The sequence below is a fragment of the Lepisosteus platostomus genome, chromosome 7 (genome assembly GCF_059453375.1).
Source record: "Lepisosteus platostomus isolate fLepPlt1 chromosome 7, fLepPlt1.hap1, whole genome shotgun sequence".
NCBI lineage: Eukaryota > Metazoa > Chordata > Actinopteri > Semionotiformes > Lepisosteidae > Lepisosteus > Lepisosteus platostomus.
In genome coordinates this window covers 718,130-741,918 of record NC_142617.1, presented here as the reverse complement: position 1 = coordinate 741,918, position 23,789 = coordinate 718,130, and the positions used below count along the sequence as shown (strand labels likewise).

Genomic DNA, 23,789 nt, shown 5'->3' with positions numbered 1-23,789 from the left:
GGATGCCAATGATATGCAATACAAACAACAGGACAATTTCTCAAAAGGAATAATGAAAGCACAAAGCACTCCAACGAGAGTCACACATGCTCCATTTTATCAGATACAAGATGGATGCACTTCAGATATTTTCCATTTTATGTGCTTCTTAAAGTTCCACATAATACAGTGCCTTCCTATGTATTTGTAGAAAAGGGAAGCAGAATTATCTCTATAAAAAACGAACAATCACGAACAGATCAAATTGCACATACAGATACAGAATTTTAATGGAACATTTATCTCTAGCTGAAGTGCAGTGAGGTTCAGTGGATATCTTCATGTCTTTCAAGGTCACTGCATTGCAGATCATATACATTACTGGAATCCTCCTTTCTTACGCCACAGTCTGTGCCAGAAGGTACAGACTGTGGCCGGGCACAAGGCTGGGGTTCTCAAAGAAGCCTTACATAGCGCAGGGCTTTGTACAGGTGCTTGTGTTATTTACAGAGACCTGCCTGAGAGCACACCACCCTTCCCTCTCTGCCTCACCTGAAGACGCTGCGCTGGTGAGCTACCTGTATTTCTCTCTCTCCACTTCTCCACCTGTACCCGTTCCGAGTGCATTTAAGATGTGAACAAGTCCACCTGCTTGTCTCCGGCCCTCAGCTCCGGCGACCATGTGCACAGACACTGTGTGAGGAGGGCATAACGGAGCTGAGCTGCACAGGAACAAGCGTCTGCGAACCCTAGAGGTGGGCATCACGCTGCTCATGCCAACTGGTCGCCCAGCGCCGTCAGCTCCTGGAAGGGCAGCTTCTGTCCACAGTCTGAAGCCTGGGCTGTCTCCTGGCCGCTGGCGCAGATTCTTCTGTATGTACAGCATTCATTAAATGGACCGTGAACCTGGGAATTCAACCCGAGTGAATTCAATAACTGCTAATAACAAAGTCCTGGGCAATTAAAATAGCAGGGAATACTTTTAAAACCAGTGTCCTTCTCTTTCTGCAAAACCGTGTCCAGGAGTGAGGCAGCAGTGGGCTCCCCTGGCGAGGGTCCTGTGCAGCAGCTCCGTGAAAAACGCTTGCTCAGAGGTTGTTCTGAAAGACAATGCACTTCCCTTAGGAAAAAATCTTGGAAAACTCCAAATTAAATGAAAATTAATCTTCCTTCACGTACACTTCACGTGTAACCTATCAGCTCCGAAACATTAAAATATCTCTAACGATAGTTTTAAAAATGGCCTGCCTGACCTTAAAACACTTTTACAGAGTGTTCAACTCATTTTGTCACAGTGTAAATTTCAAACTCTATGTGATACACAACCCAAACCTTGTTTCCAAAGAAAACAGCAGAAAAACCTCTGTGCACAAGATAGGATCTTTAAAATGCCCTTAAACAGACCTAAATTAACTTAATTTAATTAACTTTCTCCCACACTGACTATTTTATTGTAGCTTAACTAACTCACAGAGAAAAAATAAAAATGTTTTTGTACAGTCCTTTTATTGTTCGTTTTAAAACCAGCAACACTGAGCTGCTGTTTCCTCAGTCTGACCTGTGACAGGGAGAGAACGCAGAGGCAGGCTCACAGCACACAGTCATGGAGCAGAGCTGCCATACTCCACTCACAGGCTCGCTTCAGCTTAAGGGCAGTTTTCAAATCGCACCCGGTTAGAAAGCGCACTGGTGGACATGGTGTCCTCGGGACACCCTATATCTAACCCAAGCAGTACTGTAAGTTAATGTCGTGCTGTCCCCAGAAAAAAACAGCATATTAAGAATTTTGCGTTTGTGTTAAAACTTCTAAACAAATGGGAAGAAGCCGTTGCTTCTCCTCTCTGCTCTGATGGGTCGGTGACGTACAGGGCACGCGCCCGAGCTCAGTGTACCTGCATCTGCTGGTAGACCCAGTCCAGGAAGGCGGTGACATTGCCGTACACCCCTGGCTTGTTCCTCAGAGCACAGCCGTATCCCCAGCTAGTGTCTCCCAGCAGCCACCACAGAGAGTCGACCTCAGCCACCAGGGGGCCGCCGCTGTCTCCCTGGGGGACACAGAGTCAGAATTAGACTTCCACCCCCTGCCCAGTGTGATCACCCAAACACAGAGGGGACAGTGAAACCCCACCTGGCTTCTTCGCGTTTGTGTGTGACAAGAGCACATTACAGCAGGGTGGTCAACATCCTTTCCTGAAGGGAAACAGGCTACAGGTTTTACAGATCTACATTCACTGTCCACACACTTAGCACAGGGTGTCCCTGTTACCTGGCAGGAGTCCACGCCGCCCTGCAGACTCCCAGCACAGATCATGGTGTTGGTTATCAGCCCAGCGTACACTGTGCGCTTGTTACACGCCGCCCTGTCAATCAGCGAGACCTGTGCTTTCATCAGCGTCTCAGAAGAGGATCCTAAAATAAAAAAGAAATCTTTGGACTCCACACCAGCTCCAGTTACTCTGTGTAACTACTACATTTAAACACTTTCCTATCAATCTATTGATAAATCTCCAATTTATTGGAAGTGTTTAATCTTACTGCTTTTCCCAATGGTTCGGTAACAACAGTACTACAGCAAATTGCAACAGGTTGAGGCAAACATGAACAGCAAAGTGATCATGGTAGATCACATCTAGCTGACTATCACTACTCCATCTGGAAAACGCCTCTCTATCCCCACTTGTAACTTTAATAGGCTTAGAAGATAATTCATCCACTCTGTAATCTTGTTCTCAAATCATGTAAAATAACTCTCTTGTCTCCTGGCTGTGTTCTGCCATTTCACCAATTTCTCCCTAGGGAAGATAAAGCTTTAATTCAATTGAATTCTGCACATTATTATCTATAACTATAATATTAACACTATATTCTGGTTTCTAGTGACTGTGTTGTAGTGTAGTGATATTACACCATGACTAGAGGTTAAATGTGAAGCCCCAAGATAATTTCAGTTTTGGTCTTCAAAAGCTACAGTCAGTAGAGTCATCTGTGCTGCACAGGTTAGATACCATCGTACCTCCATCCCGCGTTGCTCCCCAGCCTGATATCCAGCATTTCTGATTTGGATAGATGTTAAGACCCACATTTGGCAAACACACAGGCATTACTGTGCCTGCAAGCAGAGAAAAGGAAACAGTCATTTCACTTTCCTGATACACTTGGGCAGTGTTTTCCCTGACACCTCCACAGAGCAGAATCCGTCTGGCTTCTTGCATACAGGTGATAATTCCGATCAGAAGTGCCACCTTGTCTGCGCTGGGCTCAGGAACCCAGCCTCCCTCATGAACATTTACCTTTTAGAGAATATTGTACGCTTACAATGGTTGTATCATAGTTTTGCCATGATTGCTCAGGTTGCTGCTGGAAGAGGTGTTAGTGGGGCCAGCAGGGGGCGCTCACCCTGTGGTCCATGTGGGTCCTAATGCCTCAGTATAGTGACGGGGACACTCTACTGTAAACAGGCGCCGTCCTTCGGATGAGACGTAAAACTGAGGTCCTGACTCTCTGTGGTCATTAAAACATCCCAGAGCGCTTCTCCAAAAGAGTAGGGCTGTAACCCCGGCGTCCTGGCCAAATTTCCCATTGGCCCTTACCAATCATGGCCTCCTAATAATCCCCCTCTATGAATTGGCTACATTACTCTGCTCTCCTCCCCACTGATAGCTGATGTGTGGTGAGCGTTCTGGTGCACTATGGCTGCCGTCGCATCATCCAGGTGGTGGAGGGGAGTCCCCATGACCTGTAAAGTGCTTTGAGTGGAGTGTCCAGAAAAGCGCTATATAAGTGTAAGCAATTATTATAATTATTATGAATTATTTCCCATGGTTTTCTAATGCCTTTGTGGGACTTCAATGGAGCATGGAAATACCGTGGTGGAATACAATACACTTTCCTGTTTAACATTTGTCTCCATGGGCCAGTGCAGGCATGGCGAGAAGAAGAAATAAGAAATCGAAACCAATGTGAATACCGCTGTGGATCCCTGATACACCTGCTCAAAGTTTTCCTTGTGCTTTCAAATAAGACCTCCCCCTGCCCAGGAAACGAAACTGAAAGCTCTGGAGCGCTGAGCAGGGGCGGACTGCAGCTCCCACGCAGCTCTGGGCTCTGTCCGGACAGGCCCGCGCTCTCGGGAGGGGGCTGTGCCGGACCCAGAGCGGCGCGGCGCTAGCAGGAGGGCGAAGGAGACGGGGAATGTGAGAAATTGAGAAATGAGTGTGAAAGAGAAAAATGGAGCCTCCACCCCCAGAAAACAAAACATGATCGTGCAAGAGACCTCTGACCTCTCCTAATGCCCCCCCTGGCAATATCACAGTAATATCACATGATGGCAGCCCACCATTCGTCTCGTTTCACAGCCCCGCTCACCCAGGTGCCACTGAAGCACCTGGCCTGTCAGACGACATGAATCTACCAATCGGACACACACCCTTGGGGTGACAGCACAAGCTACCCAGGGGACCCTGACTCTTCTCGTCTCAGTTGTGTTTAGCAGGTTGTGTTTAAATGACACACTATATCTGCAGTTTGCTTATTCAACCCTTTTCCTCCTGATTGTAACCAGTGGAAAACACCTGGCAATACTGGTCTATGAAATTTACTTTATTTTGTACTCTAAGGAAACTGAAAGGACAGATAAGGGGTGAATACTCAACTGGGGTGTATCAATAAGTGGAGGACCACAGGGACCACAGCTCTTCTTAATTAATACCAATCATCTAGATTCTGCTACAGTTAGTCAACTAGTCAAATTTGCAAATGAGGTCAAGTGAGGAAAATTAGAAAACACCAAAAATTTAAAAGAAATAATTCTTGAAGACTTAAACAATATTCAGTAGATTAAATTCAACGCAGACGACTGCATAGTATTACAATGTAGGCAGCGAAAATGTAAACTACAAATGGAAGTTGGGAGATACCAAACCTGAAAAAGGTGTTTATATGAACAATTATTTTTTAGCCTTCAGACATTGTGTGGTATCAATTAAACATATATAAAAAAGAAACTTTAATAACAAGGTTGTGTCACAATTGTAGAATGCATTAGTGAACCCACATTTAGAATATCTGGTCAACATGCTACAAGAAATATCTGCATTTGATCGAGTTTTCAAGCAGGTCCTTTCTCATTTGCAATCTTTTGCGTACTCTTACTGCACGTTCACAGAACCATGCCACCGCCTCCTCTACCACACTCACGGAGATGTCATGAATGCAAACCATAGAATACTCTTCAGAAGCTTATGCATACCGAATTTCTGTTTTAAAATACGCTTGATCCACTTGCCTGAGAGCTGCAGGGGGGTGTGCAGCTTCATCAGGGCTACGTCGTTGTTCTTCGTGTCGGTGTCGTAGCTGTTGGAGATGATGTGGGACACAGTGTACTGGGGAGCCCTTCTCGTCGCAGACAGGGTGAGCACCCCGGCAGAGACGGTCCAGTCCCTGGGGCTGGAGTACCTGCAGGGCAGGAGGACAGACAGCGCTGAGACCCTGGCCGCTGCGCACGGCGGCCGCTCCGCTCCCCAGGAGAGCCTTACTTCTCCACGCAGTGCGCGGCCGTGAGGATCCAGTCCGGCGTTATGATGGAGCCGCCGCAGACGTGCGAGTTCCGGACCTGGAGGCTGACCTGCCAGGGCCACTCCCCCGGGCTGGCTTCTTCCCCCCCGACGATCCGCGCAGAGGGGCCCCTCCTTGCTCCGCAGGCTGGGGGCCGACAGACAGGTCACCGTGAGCGCTGCCCGGGAGAATCTGGCTTTCCGCGCGCGGCTGGGGACAACCGAGCCCCGATAGAAGAGCGACTGGGGTTTGCGTCAGTTCAAGCAGCCGGCTCTTCCCCACACGTGCCCAGAACACAGCGGAGGGTTACACTCTCTGTGCACCATGTTCAGCAAAACACCAGCTGCGGCATCAAGTGTATCTGCTGTTGATAAGACTAGGGGCAGACACAAAGAGCGCTTGTTTTAATGGTCCCAAAGAACTGTTTTTGTGTAGAAGGCCAATCACAACTACCTGCTTTTAGAAAATACAGATGAAGCTCATTGACGTAGACATCTTATGATTGTCTTAACCAACAGAAATTAAATATGACTGAAGTTTTCCTTTATGAGACTAAGTAAGTGTATGAAAGGCCAGCTGTAACTTTTCTGGTCAGAACCATCCTCCTAATTGAAAGGAGGGAGCTTCTCTTCAGCTGAATATACACTAAACTCCTCTTCTGCTCAGCAAAAGGTCTCCAGTGGATTTGTACTCTGCAACAGCGATTGCTTACCGATGCACCTCAGTGTGACAACTGCGTCGCTGGCGCATGAGTTGCTGTAAGAAAGAAAAGTGCCAATCAGGTCGCCGTTTACAGACAGTTTTTGTTCAATAGCATCACACTGGGTTTCTGTAACTGCAGTCAGCCGAGTGCTTTCAGCTTTTGATTTTATGACTCGTTTGTCATTGTCAGATTCATGTCCCTCAACTTTAAAGTTCTGAACTACAACATTGGTGGTTCTTACAATCCAATGTAATCTCAGCTGGGAGGATATTTCTCTAGTTTTGAAACCCCACTGGAAACTATGTTGTTTTGCTTTGAAGCTTACATTGTGCATCCACAGTGGAGATCATGATAAGACTAGAAATGCACCTAAGAAGAGATAACAATCCGATAAATCTTTTTATAATTGAAAGCACTTTGGAGTTCTGTTAACTACAGCTTGTATTTAGAGTAAAATGTGGAAACTGAAAAAAGGAAAAAATAAAATGACTACAATTAAATGTCAGAAATAGCTTGAATACGTTAATGTAGCAATTTAATTAATTACAATGGTTGACTTATTAGTAGTTTATCTAACCTGTGACGTTAGGAAAGGAAATACAGCAAAAATGTAAATTTTGTGAAAACGAACTCAGTGGCAGTACGCTTTCATGGTGTACAATAGCAGGTGATAAAAAGAAGACCAACAGGGTGGTGTGTCCATCCATAGTGAATGCAGGTACTGTATCTGAGCATCTGCTACAACTCCTAGAGACCAGCACTGTGAAGCACAGCTCTCACTGACCTGCTGGACAGCTGTCTCTGCAGGACTGTACCTGAGCCCAGCCCTGGCACCAGCTTGAAGAAGCCTTGTGAGCCACTACTGTCCTGTTTCAATGCTCCAGAAGAGACATATGTGCGCCTGTGAAAAAATAAAATAGCAATGAATTCATAAATCAAGGGTTTGCTGCCTGTCTCTTCCTTTATTTCAAAATCCATGGTACATTTTAAAGACATGACATATGGCCATAGCAGTTTTCAGTCCCCAGTCAAACATTTATTATAATTCTAGACAGCCTGTATAAAGGCGTTCTGATCCCTCCAGTAGAAACTCAGTGTCTCTTACGTGCAAATGTCCACCACAGGCAGGAAAGAAAAAATTCACATTTGCTTTCAAAGAATCAAGTGACGACTAAGTGATGACTCAAGACTCAAGACTCCATGTCCACAGCTAAACATCAGCTGATATTCCGGAGCTGTGTCTTGGATCAAATAGAAATCCCATGCCAACCTGCTGTATCCTATCTGCTCACAGGCAGCTTTCCCATAGACATCATTCCAGCCATCAGCACACACTGCCTTCCACGACCTGCTCTTAGTTGAATAGGCCTGCAGAAGGAAACTGGAGCCATAGAGCCGCACTACAAAACACACAAACACACACAAGTAGGTAAACGGGATTTGAAGATGAATAACGAAAAGTATAGCTGGTGAAACAGGAATATCCTTTATAACAAACATTCTTAATAATCACATAGGATTTTTAATCTTAAAAAAATCCAAAGAGGATAGAGAAGGGTACCCTCTCCTTCCTCCACTGAAGTGCAGCTCCACCGCACAGCACAGCAGGTGGACAAATTACTTCACCAATAGAAAGAATGGAGAAATACAGGGAGGCCAGATTGTATAATTCCAGAGCGGAATTTAGCCAGGACAGCAGGTTTAACACCTCTTCTCTTACAGAGCCTTGGTATCTTTCAATGAGCAAGTTGTCAGTACGTTAGTCCTCATGCCCCAGTATAGTGGTTTGCCAGGTGCTGCAGATCACTATACTACCGCATTGGCTTAGAAATTCTGATCTAGAGGAAACAGCGCCACCTATTGTTGCACCATCCCCACTTGCATTTACAACAGGTTTTCCTTAACCCTGTGCTTCCCAAAACCCTTCCGGCTTACAGAGCACTTGTAATGTCCCAGACCCTTTGTGCTGCACCAAACGACTTTCAACTAATCAGCCCTTATATTGCAAGAAATCATCTTCACAACGAACTGAAAATTTGAATTAAAATGGCTAAGTTTCCTTTTTGGTCTAGATTTTCAATATGAAATTGGAGCTTGTCAACAGAATGTCTTAATGTTTGCATCAGTGCTACAAAGAGGCAGAAGAAAGTGGAACACGCCAAACGAAAAGAAGGAAATGGCAGAAGACGAGGCCACGTGCAGACACAGATGTTCCTTCTTTCCTTTATGCGATACAATAGTGGGGCAGCTCTTTCCCACAGCAGGGCTCTGAGAAGCAGGCCTGTACGTTCCAGGAGCTGATCTGCACACAGGACGATTGCACAGCACCGCAAGCAGGTTCGCAGCTGAAGAAAACACCTGAAGGTTTGCGCACAGAGACCGACAGACACCTACAGCACTGATTTTCATCCTCGCCCCCAGGGCAGTCCCTCACTCCATCACACCACTGAGAGGCACCGATGCACAGCTGTGACCTCTGGCAGAACACTCCAAGCACACAGGTAGAAGACACTGGGGAGACAAAGGGAGTGGTCAGTACTGCACAGCTCTGTCACCCAGGCAGTGGGGCTGGAGGACACACAGTAGCTCAGCGTGTATGAATCTGAGCTATGGCGAGTATCTAAAGGCAATGCTTTTGAAAAGCATTTTCTTAATGAGTGAAACTTTCTTTAAAGAAAGTCATTCCATTACTGCATATGAAAACTTAATAACAGAGACTTTAGAAGCCAGGTAACCGGGTTTTGCAGGTGATGCAGCATAGCTTTAGATTTTTCATACTTAATTGGTTTGGATTTGTTTCTTTCTATTCATTTCTACTCATTTCCCAGTGCTATAAAACATGATTTTGCTTGTTTTTTTATTCAAGTTAAAACCCTTTGACTAATTTCTATTATTTTACCTTGTTTCCTCCTAGCAAGAGTTAATAAGAACTTAATTTGATAAGAAACCTGAGTCACACACAGGAAAGTGTTCCATTTATTGTTCGAAAACAGACCACGAAACCTGAGTCACGCTCAAGGAAGTGTTCTGTCACTTGTTCCAAGATCGAACAAAGGTCGAAGGCAGCCAAGTGTAGAGAACCCGTGCTACTTACCGAAGTACCAGACAACGGTCCCTGCAGTCGCTAGAACAATTAACACACTGATGATGGATGCCACCAAGCAAAGTCTGTTCCTGACAGCTGAAAGAGAGAAATCTGGAGTGAGCTCATTTTGTTTAAAATAGAAGAAATGCCACAAATGAGAGGAGGCCATCTGGGATTTAGTAATTAATTAACTCAAGGATTTCATCTAGCCTCCTGTTCCTGGTTTTTATAGCACTTCCACATGGTTCCACTGCTGCCCTCCGGATGAGTCTCTGTCGACTCTGAAGAAGCCTCAGGGCTGTGGAAGAGGTTCTCTTGGTTTCTTGACCACCAGTGGGCTTCAAGCAGAATGTGTCTGTGTGGGGCCTGTTTCCACATTGTCGCTCCTCCATCGGTAGCTGATTGATTTCTTAGGCTGACCCTGACAAATCCTTCAGACTGACGATTTCTTTTGGGGCGTGTCTACAGCACAGCGCCAGCCCTGCCGGGGTCACCTGAGGCTGCCCGGGTGCCAGCTGGGGTTACCTGTGTGGCTGTGGGCAGCGGGTGGCTGCCACTGCGTCGAGGAGTAATGGGTGGGGATCAGGCGCGGCGCGTACTGGGGCACGGGGGCTGGGGGGGCCTGCGGGGGGCTGTATGGCGGCAGGGCCCCGCGTGAGGAATAGGGGGGCGGCTTTTCCTGCTCCTGCTGAAACCCACAGTTCGTGTAGCAGAGGCCTGGCGGCTGCAGGGACAAGAGCAGAGACACAGGAATGAGCTGCATGAGACACAAGACCCAGGAGAGACGTTCTCCTAATACAGCAGCCTGCAGAGGCAGGAGGTGCCTGTAACACATGATGCCTAACAATACCCGCTTTTTGACAAGAGAAAACATGAGCTGGCTCATTATATCGTGTATATAAGATTCGTGTTTCTTTGGGTAAAGCTTTGTTCTTGCTTGTATTTATAGTTCAGGGCTCTGGGATACAAAAACTTAAATCCTGCAACTCAAACATCACAAAACCAAAATGCTTCCCTTTACATGCATTTTCCCCCATGATACACAAATGTCCCCAGAAAGCAATAAATTACAGTAAGATCAGAAGAGCTGCGTCACCACCCCTCAGCCCCGTCTGCTCAGATCTCAGGAGCTCAGCAGGTGCTGGGATGGGGGAGAAAACCATGTTGGGGCATGTGGTGTGGGTGGACCAGTAGGTGGCGCTCTTCCCTCCGGACCACAGCTCCCAAACCAATGCCAAGGACACTGGGCGGCCAGAGGGGCTTTCCTTCAGATGAGACTTCAAACCACGGTTCTGACTACTTGTTCACGAAAGATCAAACACTGCTATTCATCTGGGCAGAAGTGTTAACTCGAGCGTCCTGGCTAGATCCCACTCTAGGTTTGAACAATCAGACCCCTTCAAGCAATTTCCCACTCCTCTCCCAGACCCGCTGTGCATCTCCCAGGAGGAGCTGCAGTGCAGCTCGGATGCACGTTGACCAGCTTTGGTTGAACAGTGCCATACACATGCAAGAAACATTATTGACGAAGAGAAAAAACATCCGTGGCCTAGACAATGCCATTATAACACCATCTTCAGGCCTGTGCTGGTCTCTGTCAGTACAGCTCCTTCTCATTTCCTGGTGTTTTTATCGAAAACTGATGCTGCCGGCCAGTGAATCCCTCCCAGCTAAAGAAGCCCTTGTGGCTTCTCACAGCCTCCATGAACAAATGGCTTATCAGCTCCTTCATCCACTCCTGCATTCTGGTGTATTTGCAGAAGGCAGAGCGTTAGGCTCCTGTTTGGACAAGCTGTGTAGCACCAAGGTAATCATTTCCCATTGGTTCACCTCTAAAAGGAACAACAGACTACTCTTCCTTTAATGCAGTAACAGGCATCAAAAATTACCCCCAAAATATTAAGATGAAGTGAATTTAATAACTGTGGAAATAGGAAGTCTTCAATCCAAAACTACAAGATGAATCAGAGAGCACACCTTCCACCTGTGAGCCCCACTTACTGACCTTTCACCCTGTCTTCGTAAGAGCACCCCAGTGTCACAGACACCCAGATATTCAGAGCAGTAGGGAAAGGAGGAAGGGATTTACCGAACTGGCAGCTGCCATTTCTGTTGGTTGGAAGGCAGTTCCTCTTCACAGTAAAATACAAAATAATTTGGGCACTCCGCTAAAAATAGAGAAAAAAAAACAACCAGAGAAGATGAGGAGAATGACCGATAGTGACTGTCAACATTGTGACTGCATTTCTACAAAGCACCTGCAGTAATAATAGTTCATTCAGGAAAGTTTCTGCCACTGCAGAGTGAAATCTCACTCAGGTATCTGCCTTTGATTTGCATGTGAAAGTTGGGCATGTCAAAATTCCAGTGTTGCTTCACAGACCTAGACTAAAATATAGTAGAGGAACAAGTAATAGGTTTATTCCATGCTGAAAAAAAGAAGAAAGAGAACACAACGTTTCGGCCGTGGAGCCTTCTTCAGGTGAAGAAGGCTCCACGGCCGAAACGTTGTGTTCTCTTTCTTCTTTTTTTCAGCATGGAATAAACCTATTACTTGTTCCTTTGCAGCCTAGGCATGCTGACGCAGCTACCCACCTAAAATATAGTAGAGATGAGCTTTGCACTGTACAGTTATGGGGATAAAAAGATGCGTTTTGCAGTGTATTTTGCATAAACTGTAAATGTATCCATGTACAGTGCAGCTGTAAAGTCACGGGTTTGTGCACACTTGAACCAGTTCAGCAGTGGTGTTCACACAGCCAGGAGACCATTCACTCTACAGCAACCCTTAACAGACACCAGAGGAAGGCAGTACTTTTTATCTGGACCATTAAAGACAGACTTCATTATCATTTATTTAATCTTAAAGAATGCTGAATCCCAAGACGATTCAAAGAACCACTTTCTTCAGGTTTTACATCAAGATCCGTCATCTTCGATATTCAATTCAATTCAAGGTGCTTTATTAGCATGACCGATGGGTACAATCAGTGTAGCCAAAGCAAATAAAATAATAAAATTAACATAGAACAATAAAATTAACATTTCTCTGTAGTAGTTAACAGCAGATGACATCCTGAAGTGTATTCAAAGCAAATAGGCCTCCATTCAAATGTGTTAGGAAGATCAGCATTAGGCAAGACTTGAACCTTTCTTAAAATGTGTGCTACAACAGGTCTGTGGAAAGTGGTGTTAACTGGACAGGGTAGCACCTGCGTGTCAGCATGGCAGAAGGTGGTGAGACGAGGGATACCCTGCAGTTAACCTGTTTGTCACACTGAGCTCAGGAGAACAAAAAAGCTTCACCAAGCTCTTGGTAATGTGAGATAACAATCCTCATCACTTCCACCACTGAGACAAGGGGAAGGACTTGCTCCTCTTATCCCAGAACTGATCTGATTTTACAGTAACTTAAGAAAAAACTCACTTCGTGGTGAAATCCTTGAGCCCTGATGTTTAAAACAGCGGTTATTTGGATTTTGAGACAGGACAGACCCGCTCTGCTCCTCCATGCTCTGAGCGGGGCCAATCTCAGTATAGACCACCAGGGAATATAACGAGGCCTCTCACAATGGCGAGAAGAATTAAACACAAACCAATTTTAAAGTGACAGGAGTCCCACTTTTTAAATAAATAGTAAAACGTATGCAATTGTTTTCTTAAAACTTAATTGAATTCCTGTAATACTGGTAAAATACAATTACTACAGACGTGAACATATATACATCTACTCCAGTACTTGTTTAGTGAAATGTTCTAGTTCTGAGCATTAAAAGTGCCTCTAATCTGAATCGGCTTTAAACAATGACAGACTTCAGAAAATCCTGGTTCTGCTGAATGACCCCTCCAGTTGCTGCTCCAGGCTGTTGCCGAGACGCTGACTGACAGCGACTAACCTCATGTTTTTGGTTAAAATTAAGTATTTAACATTTATATTAAAATTACACGAGAGCCCTGCCAAGCTGAAAGAATGTAATTTTGGTAATAGTAAAGAAACGATGTGGTGGTGACTTCAAAGTAAAACTGTCATCATATCCTCTACTGAATGTGTTCCCTTCATCCAGGGATCTTTATCCTGGAAGACCTGTGCGTCCACAGGTTTTTGGTAGCACTGTGTTCCTAACAACTCCATCGGCTCATTGTCTTATTTGTGCCAGTTTACCAGCTCCTGTCAGCTCCTCGTGGGCTGATGCTTTCAAGAGACCTGAAAAATCCACAGGCAGGCTGACCCTCCAGGAAATTGTGAACTAATAACTAAATACAGGTAGTAAAACATGGTCCAATTAAGACATTTATCTTTTTGGGCTTTTTTAATTGCTGACAATATAAAACGCGAGAACAGCTTGATTTGGAGACGAAATAGTTTAAACCAAACGGAAAGCCTTTGACAGTTGAGAAGTTCATCGAATACTTTCAGAAATTCACGACTGTTATGTGTAACGAAATGACTTCGTAAGTAAAAACAAAATTCTACAACAACGTTTTATGTAAATACTCACAAAGCATTTTTTTAACTAATTAAATTTATTTGGTAAAATATTTATTTTGATATTGGATTTATATAGAATGTATATAGCGAGCAGATCAGTGTACAACTGCAAAGTCTATAAGTTTTCTGGCTAACAAATCCTGCATAAATCATTATCAATGGAAAACTGTTGGGTTACATAAACAGTGTGCCAATAAATAAATACATACATATATGTTTATAATGAATTAATACCTTTCCACTGTATAGCGAACGTTATTAATTTTAGCTACCATTAGTCTGCATTAGCAATATTTTTAGAAATAAAAAATGTTTAAAAGAGGGAAGATCTAGGGCAGACTTTCACTGAATCCTGTGTCTAGATCCTTATCAATCCGATTTCATTAGAATATCGGCGAGACCGTTAACTTAATTCATTAAGACACTCAAGTCTTAATTAAAGCCCATTAATTAAGGTAACAGGGCATCCCTCTATTTTAATAACTCGATCGAATAATCGATAAATCGACCTAGAAAGAAAGAAACAAACATTCGTGTATGTACGAGTGGGGAGCTGTGTCAGCGTGCATTGGCTACAAAAGGACAAGTAAATGTTAATTCCACGCACATAAAATGAGGATAAACATCGTTTCGGCTGTGGAAACATTGTAGCTGTGTGGTACCGTCGGAACTTTATGTTTATTCTTTTCATTTTTCCTTAACGTATTTTAACGGTAACTATTTTAAATACGTGCATGTACACTTTCCCCACATTATTTCTTGATTAAAATCGTTGTAAACGTTTGGAGAGGAAAGACAGGCTCTTACCTCGGTGCGCTCCCTCTTCGGTCTACCTGTGACGAGCCGCTGCTCCTTAAGCCATTTCTGAACTTTTGATTTAGTATGAGGCCGCCTGTTGCGATGGCAGTCGGACAAACAGGCCACTCCTTTGCTTGGACAGCCAGGTAAACTTTAACACCCGCTATCAAACATTATTTAAAGCAGCCCCGCTGAGAAAGCTGTCGAAACAGGCGATAAGGGTGTTTCTCTGCCGTGCCTTTTCCAGCTCCACACGAAATCTGAGCGTTTCTAACGGATTTCCTTAAATTAAAGCCCGTTAAATCAAATAACGTTTTGTCAGCTGTACTTCGCCTCAGCTTCTTTTAAGGCTTCCTGTATCAATACACCTACTGTCTCAATTGTATAACGTTTTTTAGACGAAACAATTACAAAAAAATTTGGACAGGCATTCATTTAATGTGTATACTTTAAAGCAGGAATGTACAGTAATGTGATCTAATTGCAGTGCAAAAGTATCATTAAAACAATCCGTAAAAATGTGAAAACATTCTTTCACAGTCGAGTTTTTTTGCAAAGCACATCTTGTTTCAACTTTAAATTGAATTACGAAACAATCCCGTATTTTATCTGCTATCAAAATCCCTATTGTGATATCCTGCTAAAAATAGGGATAAGGTTTATCCCGGAACAAGTAAATGCGCAAGCAAGTCACAGATCGGCCTCCAGTAAAAATTCCTGTGAGGTAACCTTCGTTAATAACTTACTCTTGCTGCGACAGTAATTCAGCTAATGACTCAGGTGATATATGGGAGTTAAACTTCAGCAGGTTACAGACTACCAGAGAAATGTTTTTGAACACACGAGAAGAGAAGACTGAACTAACTGCACGATATAGTAAATATCGTATTGGCCATTAGCTCATCTGAGTGGAAACGTTGTCATTCTTAGTAATTCCAGCTCCTGACGATGACAGGAAACATTAATGTTTTTAGATGTGCTTTTTAGCCTTTTTTGTCATGCTGAGTTGAGGAAGGATCCTCATTTGCTCGAGAAAAAGAATCCCTTTAGTAATTTTTCTAGTGCAAAATAGGACATGATATTGAACTTTGAACAAATGAAACAAGTATGTGCTTTGCAGAACACATTACATTTAAAGTTCAGTTTCAGGTAACTTTAAAGGCACACTGGAAAGCAAGTCCAGATCAGCTCCACCTCTTCTCGAGAATAACAACCATAAAGAGAGGAGGAAGCTTCTTCCCCAGAGGGAAGGAACACCAGTCTTCGTAGACCAGAGTCCTGCACCTTTTACAGGACGTTTTCCACCAGCTCAGTATCCGATCATTAGCAGTAGGCATGCGTCTGGATCCAGTGCCCAGCCAGGGAGCCGAGATGCTCTCTGGGGGAGGGGCATCAGGCAGAGTGTCTGGCCGGGGGGCGGAGATGCTCTCTGGGGGAGGGGCATCAGGCAGAGTGTCTGGCCGGGGGGCGGAGATGCTCTCTGGGGAGGGGCATCAGGCAGAGTGTCTGGCCGGGGGGCGGAGATGCTCTCTGGGGGAGGGGCATCAGGTAGAGTGTCTGGCCGGGGGGCGGAGATGCTCTCTGGGGGAGGGGCATCAGGCAGAGTGTCTGGCCGGGGGGCGGAGATGCTCTCTGGGGAGGGGCATCAGGTAGAGTGTCTGGCCGGGGGGACGGAGATGCTCTCTGGGGGAGGGGCGTCGGCAGCAGTGACTGGCCGGGGGCGGAGATGCCCGGGGGGGGGGGGCGTTGGTCAGGGGCGCAGCTGCTCTTGGTGGGGGGCGTCGGCGGAGGGTCCCCTCAGACCCAGGCCTGCCAGCCAGGGAAGAGGCGGCTCAGGTTCTTGGGGTCCATGGCCTGCTGGATGAGGAGGTTGACCTGGCCGTCCACGCTGAGCACCGCGCCCTCCTCCACCCCTTTCAGCTTCTCCTGCAGTCGCAGCAGGACCCGCTCTGCCACCTTGTTGAAGCTCTGCGTGTCGCTGCAGAGGAGACAGGCCCGGCTCAGGTTAGCACCCACTGCAGCACATCGGGACTGGACAGGAGCCAGCGGCAGCTTCTACCTCTCGAACTGGTCACCAGAGCTGACCCTGGACTGAAACTATGCCCACAAACCGAGTTTCAAAACCACTTGACTGGAAACCCAACAATGCCCTGCATACTCATGTCAATGAATTACAAACCTTCCAGGAACAGGATAGGATAATCATTAATTACTGTATCACACTCAACTTTTTAATTATTATTCCACAAACTGGCTGGTGTTTAAAAGAAAGACTTGCTTTCTTCCCGAGGAAAGCTGTAAATTGAAAACAAAAACAGAGCTGTGACCTTCTCCTTTTATTCTCCGACTATGAAATAAAATGGTAGTACGAATTATTTCAAGGGGCAGAAACATTGGCTTTCAGCTGTCCACTGCAAGACCCTTTTGTGACCCCGGCTAGGCGCCTCAGGGCTCCCCAGGGGCACAGGATGGGAGCTACAGGACTTTCTCTGCAGTGCTTGGTGTGGTGGCACTGCGTGGAGCAGAGCGCACAACTCCAGTCCCACAGGGCTAGAAGGTGTCTGGTTTTTCTTCCTCCTGAATTACATAGTACAGCTCGTTACTTGCTTGACTGGACAAGCTGAAGCCTTTCCTTGCTCTGTTGAAGCTGGAGATTGAACGAGACCTCGAGGGCCGGAGTTGGGGAGTTCTGCCCCACTGTGGCCTGTACCTGGACTTGCGGTGAGACTCCAGCTCCTCCCCTCCCAGCGTGGAGTTGAGGGTGGCGTTCAGCTCGGTCTGCTCCTCCAGCTGCTGCTGCAGGTAGAAGGCCTTCAGAGGGCTCATGGTCCAGTCAAACAGAGGGTCATACAACAGCACCTGCACACAGACACCAGCGGTTAACCGCAGGGAGAAGACAGCGGCCTTGAGCAGCACCTGCGGGCAGAGACCTTTGGAAAGCACTCAGCAATGATCAACCCCCTCCGACACCAGGCACTGAAGAGCGAGGTGCCCACACGCACAAGATCCACAGACGAAAGGGAAGAGACAAGGTTTTGATGTGAAAGCTACAATAAAAAGAACTCAACACCTTGGACTCCATGCAGTGAGTTGACGTGTATTCTTCACAGAGAAACTTACCTCAACTATTGTGAGTAAAGCTTCGTGAGAGCTCCTCATAACCTCCATTGTCTTTTCACAGCACCTAAAGGCGAAGGAAAAAGTAAACAATCAGCCTTTACACTAAAATGGCCTTCAAGTCTAAGCCTATGAATAGCAAAGCACCTGAGACAACATTTTAAAACAATGTTGTCATGGTGAGGTTATCAGTGCTTCCTCAGTGCCAGAGAGACTCCCCACACAGGTGTGCTAATAAGATTAAGAAGAAAAATCCTTACACTTATATAGTGCTTTTCTGGACACTCCACTCAAAGCGCTTTACAGGTAAAAGGGACTCCCCTCCACCACCACCAGTATAGCCCCAGCTGGATGATGTGACAGCAGCCATAGTGCTCCAGTGCACTCCCCACACACCAGCTATCAGTGGGGAGGAGAGCAGAGTAATGAAGCCAGTTCAGAGATGGGGATTATTAGGAGGCCCTGGCTGGTAAAGGCCAGGACACTGGGACAAGACCCCTAGTCTTTTTCAGAAGTGTGCTGGAACTTCTACCGACCACAGAGAGTCGGGGCCTCGGTTTTGTGTCTCATCCGAAGGACAGAAGATTAGAGAGGTGAACAGAGAGAACACGCTCCCACCTCCTGAAGACCCCCTCCACTCCAGTGATCCCCATCCCGTCCACTATGTCCCGGGTCAGCCGGAAGGGTACGGTCTCCGGCGTGGGCAGAATCTTCCCCTGCTCAAACGCTACGCCTGAGGAGAGACGCAGGGAGCAAACAGAGAGAAGAAGCATATCTGGAAATTTTGTCCAATTTATTATGTGAATTGGAGGTTTTACAAGTTACGGTGTAAGTTTACTTTTATTGTGATTTGAAATGCACTCATCAATGCGGATTCTGTTTAACCCTGAAATATATAAGTAGCGTTGCAGTTCTCCTGCACATACAACAGTATGAAACCCTCTTTGTTTAGGATTTTCAAAGATGGTTGAACAGAAGAAGTTTATCTGACCACAAGGCTTACAAGTAGTGCTTTACTGAGCATCTTTACTTACAGGAAGCGTGAAAAAACAAAGTCAAGAATTGTTCCTGCAATGGTGATGACTATTTCTGCATATACTTAAAAACAAGCACATAAGACACTGCATCTGTTCTACTTTCTACCCGAGAACATTAAAGTCCAAGACACAACTGAACTACAATACCACAGCAGCAGATTAAAAATGGTTTCACCCACCTAAATCGATGTGCACCAGCTCTGCTGTCTGTTCGTCAATCAAAATGTTTTGGATGTGCCTGTCCCCCAGCCCAACAATGTAGCCCACTGTGAAGAGAGCATACAGTAGCTCTTCTCAGGAATCGAAAACACAGACGGTGTTACACACGCAACAGAAGAGTAAACGACAAGATCAGGGAAGACAGCACTGAGAGCTTCCTATACTAATGGAAATAAAATAAACAAAACCATGAATTGGGGGCTGGTGAGAAAGCCATCGGTATGACACTAAATGGAAAAGAGACGCTCCATGAATGGAAGCACATTGCTGTGATCTCATGCAGCTCCGCAGACATGGCGGCCTGACACGCAGGGGAACCGCGGAGGTGAGCCCCCCAGTCCTGGAGAGCAGGCGTGCGGAGAGAGGGGCTCACCGATGGAGGACGTGGCCACGCTGCGGGTGTACGCCAGCCGCCTCTCCAGCCACACCGCCGGGTCCAGGAACCGCTCCATGCAGAAGTACCGGAACACCGGGCGGAAGTTCTGGCACACCTCCAGGAAGACCCGCAGTCTGCCGCCGAACCCAGACTTCAGCGCCTCCTGCAGGGGACGAGTCACAGAGCCACAGCTCAGCACAGACATGGGGCTTCTCCAAGCTCCATGCCAGTCTAATCCCAGTTCGGTTTCCCACTGGGACAGCTGTGACTGGTGCTGAAAGTGCTGGGTTGAACCTGTCTGGACCCCTTAGGATTTCACATTCTGGAATCCAGTTCGTTTCTAGCCTGAAGAGGTTTAGTTTCTTTAACCTGTCTGTATATGGGTACAATATTCTATATGGGATAAAACAACCAAAACTGAAAACAAGATTCTAAATGACGAGTCTTACTTGTGTATTGCAGTGCTGGAGTATAACGTCCCTGGATCTAAATTGGACACTTTTTGCTCTACACACGAGACCCACTATGGGAAACATTAAAGAAACGTTCTGATCTGTTCTCCTCGCTGCCTTCAGGAAGCAGCTCAGAGGCTCGATCGCTCATGCCAGCGTCTGGCTCGGCCGACACTGCTGGTGCTATGGAAATGAGAGACTCGCTCAGCCTCCCCGAGCAGGGCACTCGTCCCCGGGAACCCTTCTGGAAACCTACATTCATCTTTCTCCGGCAGGCCATGCTGCTCCAGTCGTTGGGTCTGAACCTCTTATGGGCACCCTTCGAGGCGTCGACCAGGAACTCTCCGAGCGGCATGGTGCCCGAGCACCACTCCAGGACCCCGCTGCGCTGGGAGAACGGCACCACCTGGGGAGAGGAATGCCACTGAGAGAAGTGCGGGATCCCTCCTGAGCGCGGCCGTCTTCCCCGAGCAGGCCGTGCCGCAGACAGGGCCGACCCGAGCTCATTGCACCCACGGTAAACACTGACCCATCCTCTGCAGCGAACGTGGGAGGCATCATCACACTTGCTCTCAGACTTGAGTCAGCGAGACTGAGGAAGTAACTGGCATCACTTAACAATCAGGATGTGAAAAACAGAAATAAAAGTGTCCCAAGAGATGAGTGACGCAATCGAATCTAGATGTGCTCTGCAGCACCACAAACAGCTCGTCAGGTGTGTGTCATGAATACGAATAGAACATGTGATTCGATGCAACAGCACTGTACCAAAGAACCCCGCTGCCCCACCCTTATCAGGAAAATTCAGCTAGGAGTTGTGCACTCGAAGAGGTGGTACAGCGTCATGACTCATGTTGCTAAATCTTTTTAAAACACAAGCATGGATCCAGCGATCAGGGCAGGAGGTCTGTACCTTGTACCGACGGACTGTCAGCTTCCTCTTGCGTGTCTCCGAGTTGCGCTGCAGAAGCACGTTGCACATGTGGAACACCTGCTGCATGACAGCGTCCTGGCGCAGATCGTCCTGGCCCTGGCCGGGGAGAGATGAAGGCCAGCTGTGAGCGGGGGTTTCGGCCCTTCTGCGGCACAGACACACTGCACCACTGCAGCGCAGGCACAGGGGCCAGTCTTTACAGAATGCCACAGCCTCCAGGAGATGTGACATGACCAGAATTCCAGACAGCCCTCACGCTTCTTTAACGTTTTAACAGCTGAGTCTGTCACTAGGGAGAGGATTATACCATTAATGCTAAAATCAACAAATAAAAGCTACCGTAACTTAAATCAGCACCCTGAAAGATATTTGTCAAAATCTACAATTTCACTGAGCTCTTTTCATGTTTAAAAAACCCAGTTTGAAGCTCATGTAGCAATAGCTTTCTTACAGACCTACCACAGAAAGATTTTTATGTAATTTAGCAAGTTACTACTAAGCCGTACTATTAAGAAATAATTATTATGGTCATATTAAAACTAGACTAAGACTTTTTATACATAAACATCCTTAAAAAGACAGGTCCTAAGTCCTGAAACCTCAGGGTTACCAAAGCACCTATAAATATGGTGAACAATACAGTAAAAGTATTTTTCTTTCCTGAAGCTGGACATTTTTAAGGAAATAAAAGAGAAAGGAAAATAAGCAAACTCAAGACAAGTATGGAACCAGAAAAGCTGTAAAAAAAGAGCTGATGAACTGACTCATGCTCCTGACTTCTGAGGAAGTCCTTTGTGAGGTAGATTTAACAACTGAAGGCTTTCGGCACATTTGCAAAACACTCTGTTAATAATTAACACCAGAACAGCCCAGCTCAGATGAACAAGCTGAACACAGCACTCAGCTTCTCCTCCTCGTCAATTCAAATTCCAATAACAAAGGGGTGTCAGTGGTTTGACTGATGAATCAGTGCTGCCGAAGCAGAGAACAGCAAAATAGCAGAACATTTACAGACTCGGTCACTCCCTCCACAGGTGGAGAACCGAATCCCAGCATCCCCGCGCCGTGGGCTGTGCGGGCTCCCGTCACCCAGCGCTGCAGGTGCCCGGAGTGATGCACCTCTGCTGGAGAATCACTTGAAACACTTGGGCTTTGCATCTGTTGCAAAGGGCGGAGTGCACAGGGGTTGGCATGGGTTAAGCCGAGTCAGCAGACGTCAGCTGAAGCCTGAACCACTACTCTAACCACTAGGCTCTGAAGTATTGGAGTTGGGACAGAACTGTCCAGAACCGCAATATCCGGTAGAGCTTGAGATAGATCTCCGGGGGAATGACCTTGACAAGCTGGCGCCGGTCTCTCCCGTCCGAGCCCTCGCAGTCCACGATCTTGGGGAGATTGACCCCCCCCGCCAGGTGAAACCGAGGCCGGAAGGAGCGGATGGTCACCAGGTCTTCGTATCGGCCAGACGGGTCCACCTGTGGGCACAAACGCGCTGCATCAGAGCCGCCCGTGGCAGGGAGGAGGGCTGAGATCAGTGGAAGAGGAACGGGCTGAGGTCTGCGTTCTGTGGAGACGTTCAGACAGGACAGGAATACAGCCCTCCTCCCACCCGAGTCCAGAGTCCTGCAGCGCGGCCCCAGCTCACTGTCTGCATGTGCTCACAGGCTGGGGCCCTGCTGTAACCCAGCCTGGCTTACTGGCTTACCTTCATCTCCACTGTGGGAATAACAACATCTTCCAGGTCCTTTATCCGGGTAATGGGCTGGTCTGCAGGGATCTGAATGCCTGCAGTACAGTTAGGAAGTCGTGATGAGTCAGTTTGTGAAGGCACTGTGTAAGACAGTATGCTGTTCTGATCAGAGCCAGCCAGCAGCCGGTGATAACTTACTCTTCTCGTTTTTGTACCGAGAGGCGTCCATGTAGGCTAAAGAAATGTAGGCATCACACAGTGTCTCAATCCCTTTGATCATCCGCGCTCTGCGTTTCCTAACAACATCGATGACCTTCAGCGCGACTGCGGACCGTTCCTGCCTCATTAAAATTGAAGGGTGTGAAAACCTCATTCAGCCACAATATACTTCACTGCAAATCCCTGAATTCTATGTTTAAATTACAGTGTCAGTTTCATAACCAGGTGGAGCCCACCTTGTCCAGCTGTGAGGTCTGTCGGGGGGTGCTCTTGGATATCCTCTTGCTTTTGGACGTCTCTGGCTGGGAGAAGGACTCGTCCTTGTCGGCGTTGACCAGCGCCAGGATGATGAAGACAGTGTGGTGTGGGTGGTCCAGGCAGACCCGGCTGATCAGCTGGCTCGGCCGAGAGCAGGAGAGAGGCAGAGAGGGCAAGACAAGCTGGTGAGTTCAGGCAGCAGAGAGCTGCCCCAGGGCTGCACAGACAGCACACTGATCAGCTCTGCACAAGCAGCCCCACTGCCCTATTGCTCTGTGTGCAAACAGCGGTGCAAACAGGACGCAGCCCTGGGCACCTCCACACACAGAACTCTCCGTGTCCCAGTGCGAGACAATATAATGTCTCATGGCAAGCTAATGCCATTAAGGAATCAAAAAAAAATAACACTTCAAAATAAGCACTGCCATAGTGGTGACTGTCCAAATTTTTTAGCTATTTATATCACAAAAGCAAGACCCTAGAACATTTAAGAAGCAATATCATATAAGAAGAGACTAGTGAGTGTCTGAGTGCTGTGAGACTCTCAGGTAGAGTCAACCTTGTCATACAATTTTCAGCTTTCAAAAGTGTTACCACATGGACATTTTAAGTTTTATCAAACCTGAAGAACAGGAATGAGAAGACCACTTCAACTGATTTTAATCCCTACATCCTTTATTGAGATAGCGGGGATGAATGCAAACAAAGGATCTTATTTCCTGAAGGGGGAAGGGTGGGAAAACAGCTCACCTTGCTGGGCCTGAAGTGGAATCTCCACCCGGGAGATAAGGGCAGACACAAGGGGTTTCCTGTTAGGGACCAGAGCTGCTTTCAGTCTGGAAGCATAGCCTGGAGCATGCTACACTTGTGTTTGCCAATG

General features: G+C 46.7%; 2 protein-coding genes across 5 annotated transcripts in view; both read right to left on the bottom strand.

Moving 5' to 3' along the window:
* Window positions 1–75: 75 nt before the first annotated feature.
* Window positions 76–14,883, bottom strand: tmprss2 (transmembrane serine protease 2). 2 transcript variants are annotated; one of them, XM_088638367.1, is made up of 14 exons: window positions 14,617–14,883; window positions 11,410–11,488; window positions 9,846–10,044; window positions 9,330–9,416; window positions 8,630–8,746; window positions 7,506–7,635; window positions 7,020–7,136; window positions 6,245–6,288; window positions 5,514–5,679; window positions 5,264–5,433; window positions 2,993–3,088; window positions 2,246–2,388; window positions 1,872–2,024; window positions 76–1,079 (listed from the first exon to the last, which is right to left on the bottom strand). In XM_088638367.1, exons 2-14 carry the CDS (start codon window positions 11,425–11,427, stop codon window positions 1,068–1,070), a joined length of 1,452 nt encoding a protein of 483 aa, XP_088494493.1. In that variant the 5' UTR covers window positions 11,428–11,488; window positions 14,617–14,883; the 3' UTR covers window positions 76–1,067. The 2 variants fall into 2 exon arrangements, with proteins under 2 accessions (XP_088494493.1, XP_088494494.1); XM_088638368.1 differs by lacking the exon at window positions 76–1,079 and having other exon boundaries at window positions 1,863–2,024.
* A 142-nt stretch (window positions 14,884–15,025) lies between these two features.
* atm (ATM serine/threonine kinase) overlaps window positions 15,026–23,789 on the bottom strand; it is a 35,953-nt gene continuing 27,189 nt past the window's right edge. For 2 of the 3 annotated variants that reach the window (XM_088638363.1, XM_088638365.1), the window contains exons 52-63: window positions 22,888–23,046; window positions 22,631–22,769; window positions 22,448–22,527; window positions 22,077–22,217; window positions 20,722–20,838; window positions 20,065–20,214; window positions 19,354–19,519; window positions 18,941–19,027; window positions 18,343–18,457; window positions 17,728–17,791; window positions 17,318–17,466; window positions 15,026–16,585 (exon numbers count right to left, since the gene is read on the bottom strand). In XM_088638363.1, coding sequence (XP_088494489.1) covers window positions 16,405–16,585; window positions 17,318–17,466; window positions 17,728–17,791; window positions 18,343–18,457; window positions 18,941–19,027; window positions 19,354–19,519; window positions 20,065–20,214; window positions 20,722–20,838; window positions 22,077–22,217; window positions 22,448–22,527; window positions 22,631–22,769; window positions 22,888–23,046 — 1,548 coding nt within the window. In that variant the 3' untranslated portion in view covers window positions 15,026–16,404. Of the gene's footprint in view, window positions 16,586–17,317; window positions 17,467–17,727; window positions 17,792–18,342; window positions 18,458–18,940; window positions 19,028–19,353; window positions 19,520–20,064; window positions 20,215–20,721; window positions 20,839–22,076; window positions 22,218–22,447; window positions 22,528–22,630; window positions 22,770–22,887; window positions 23,047–23,789 lie in introns of those variants that run through there. The other variant, XM_088638366.1, reaches the window with a different exon arrangement.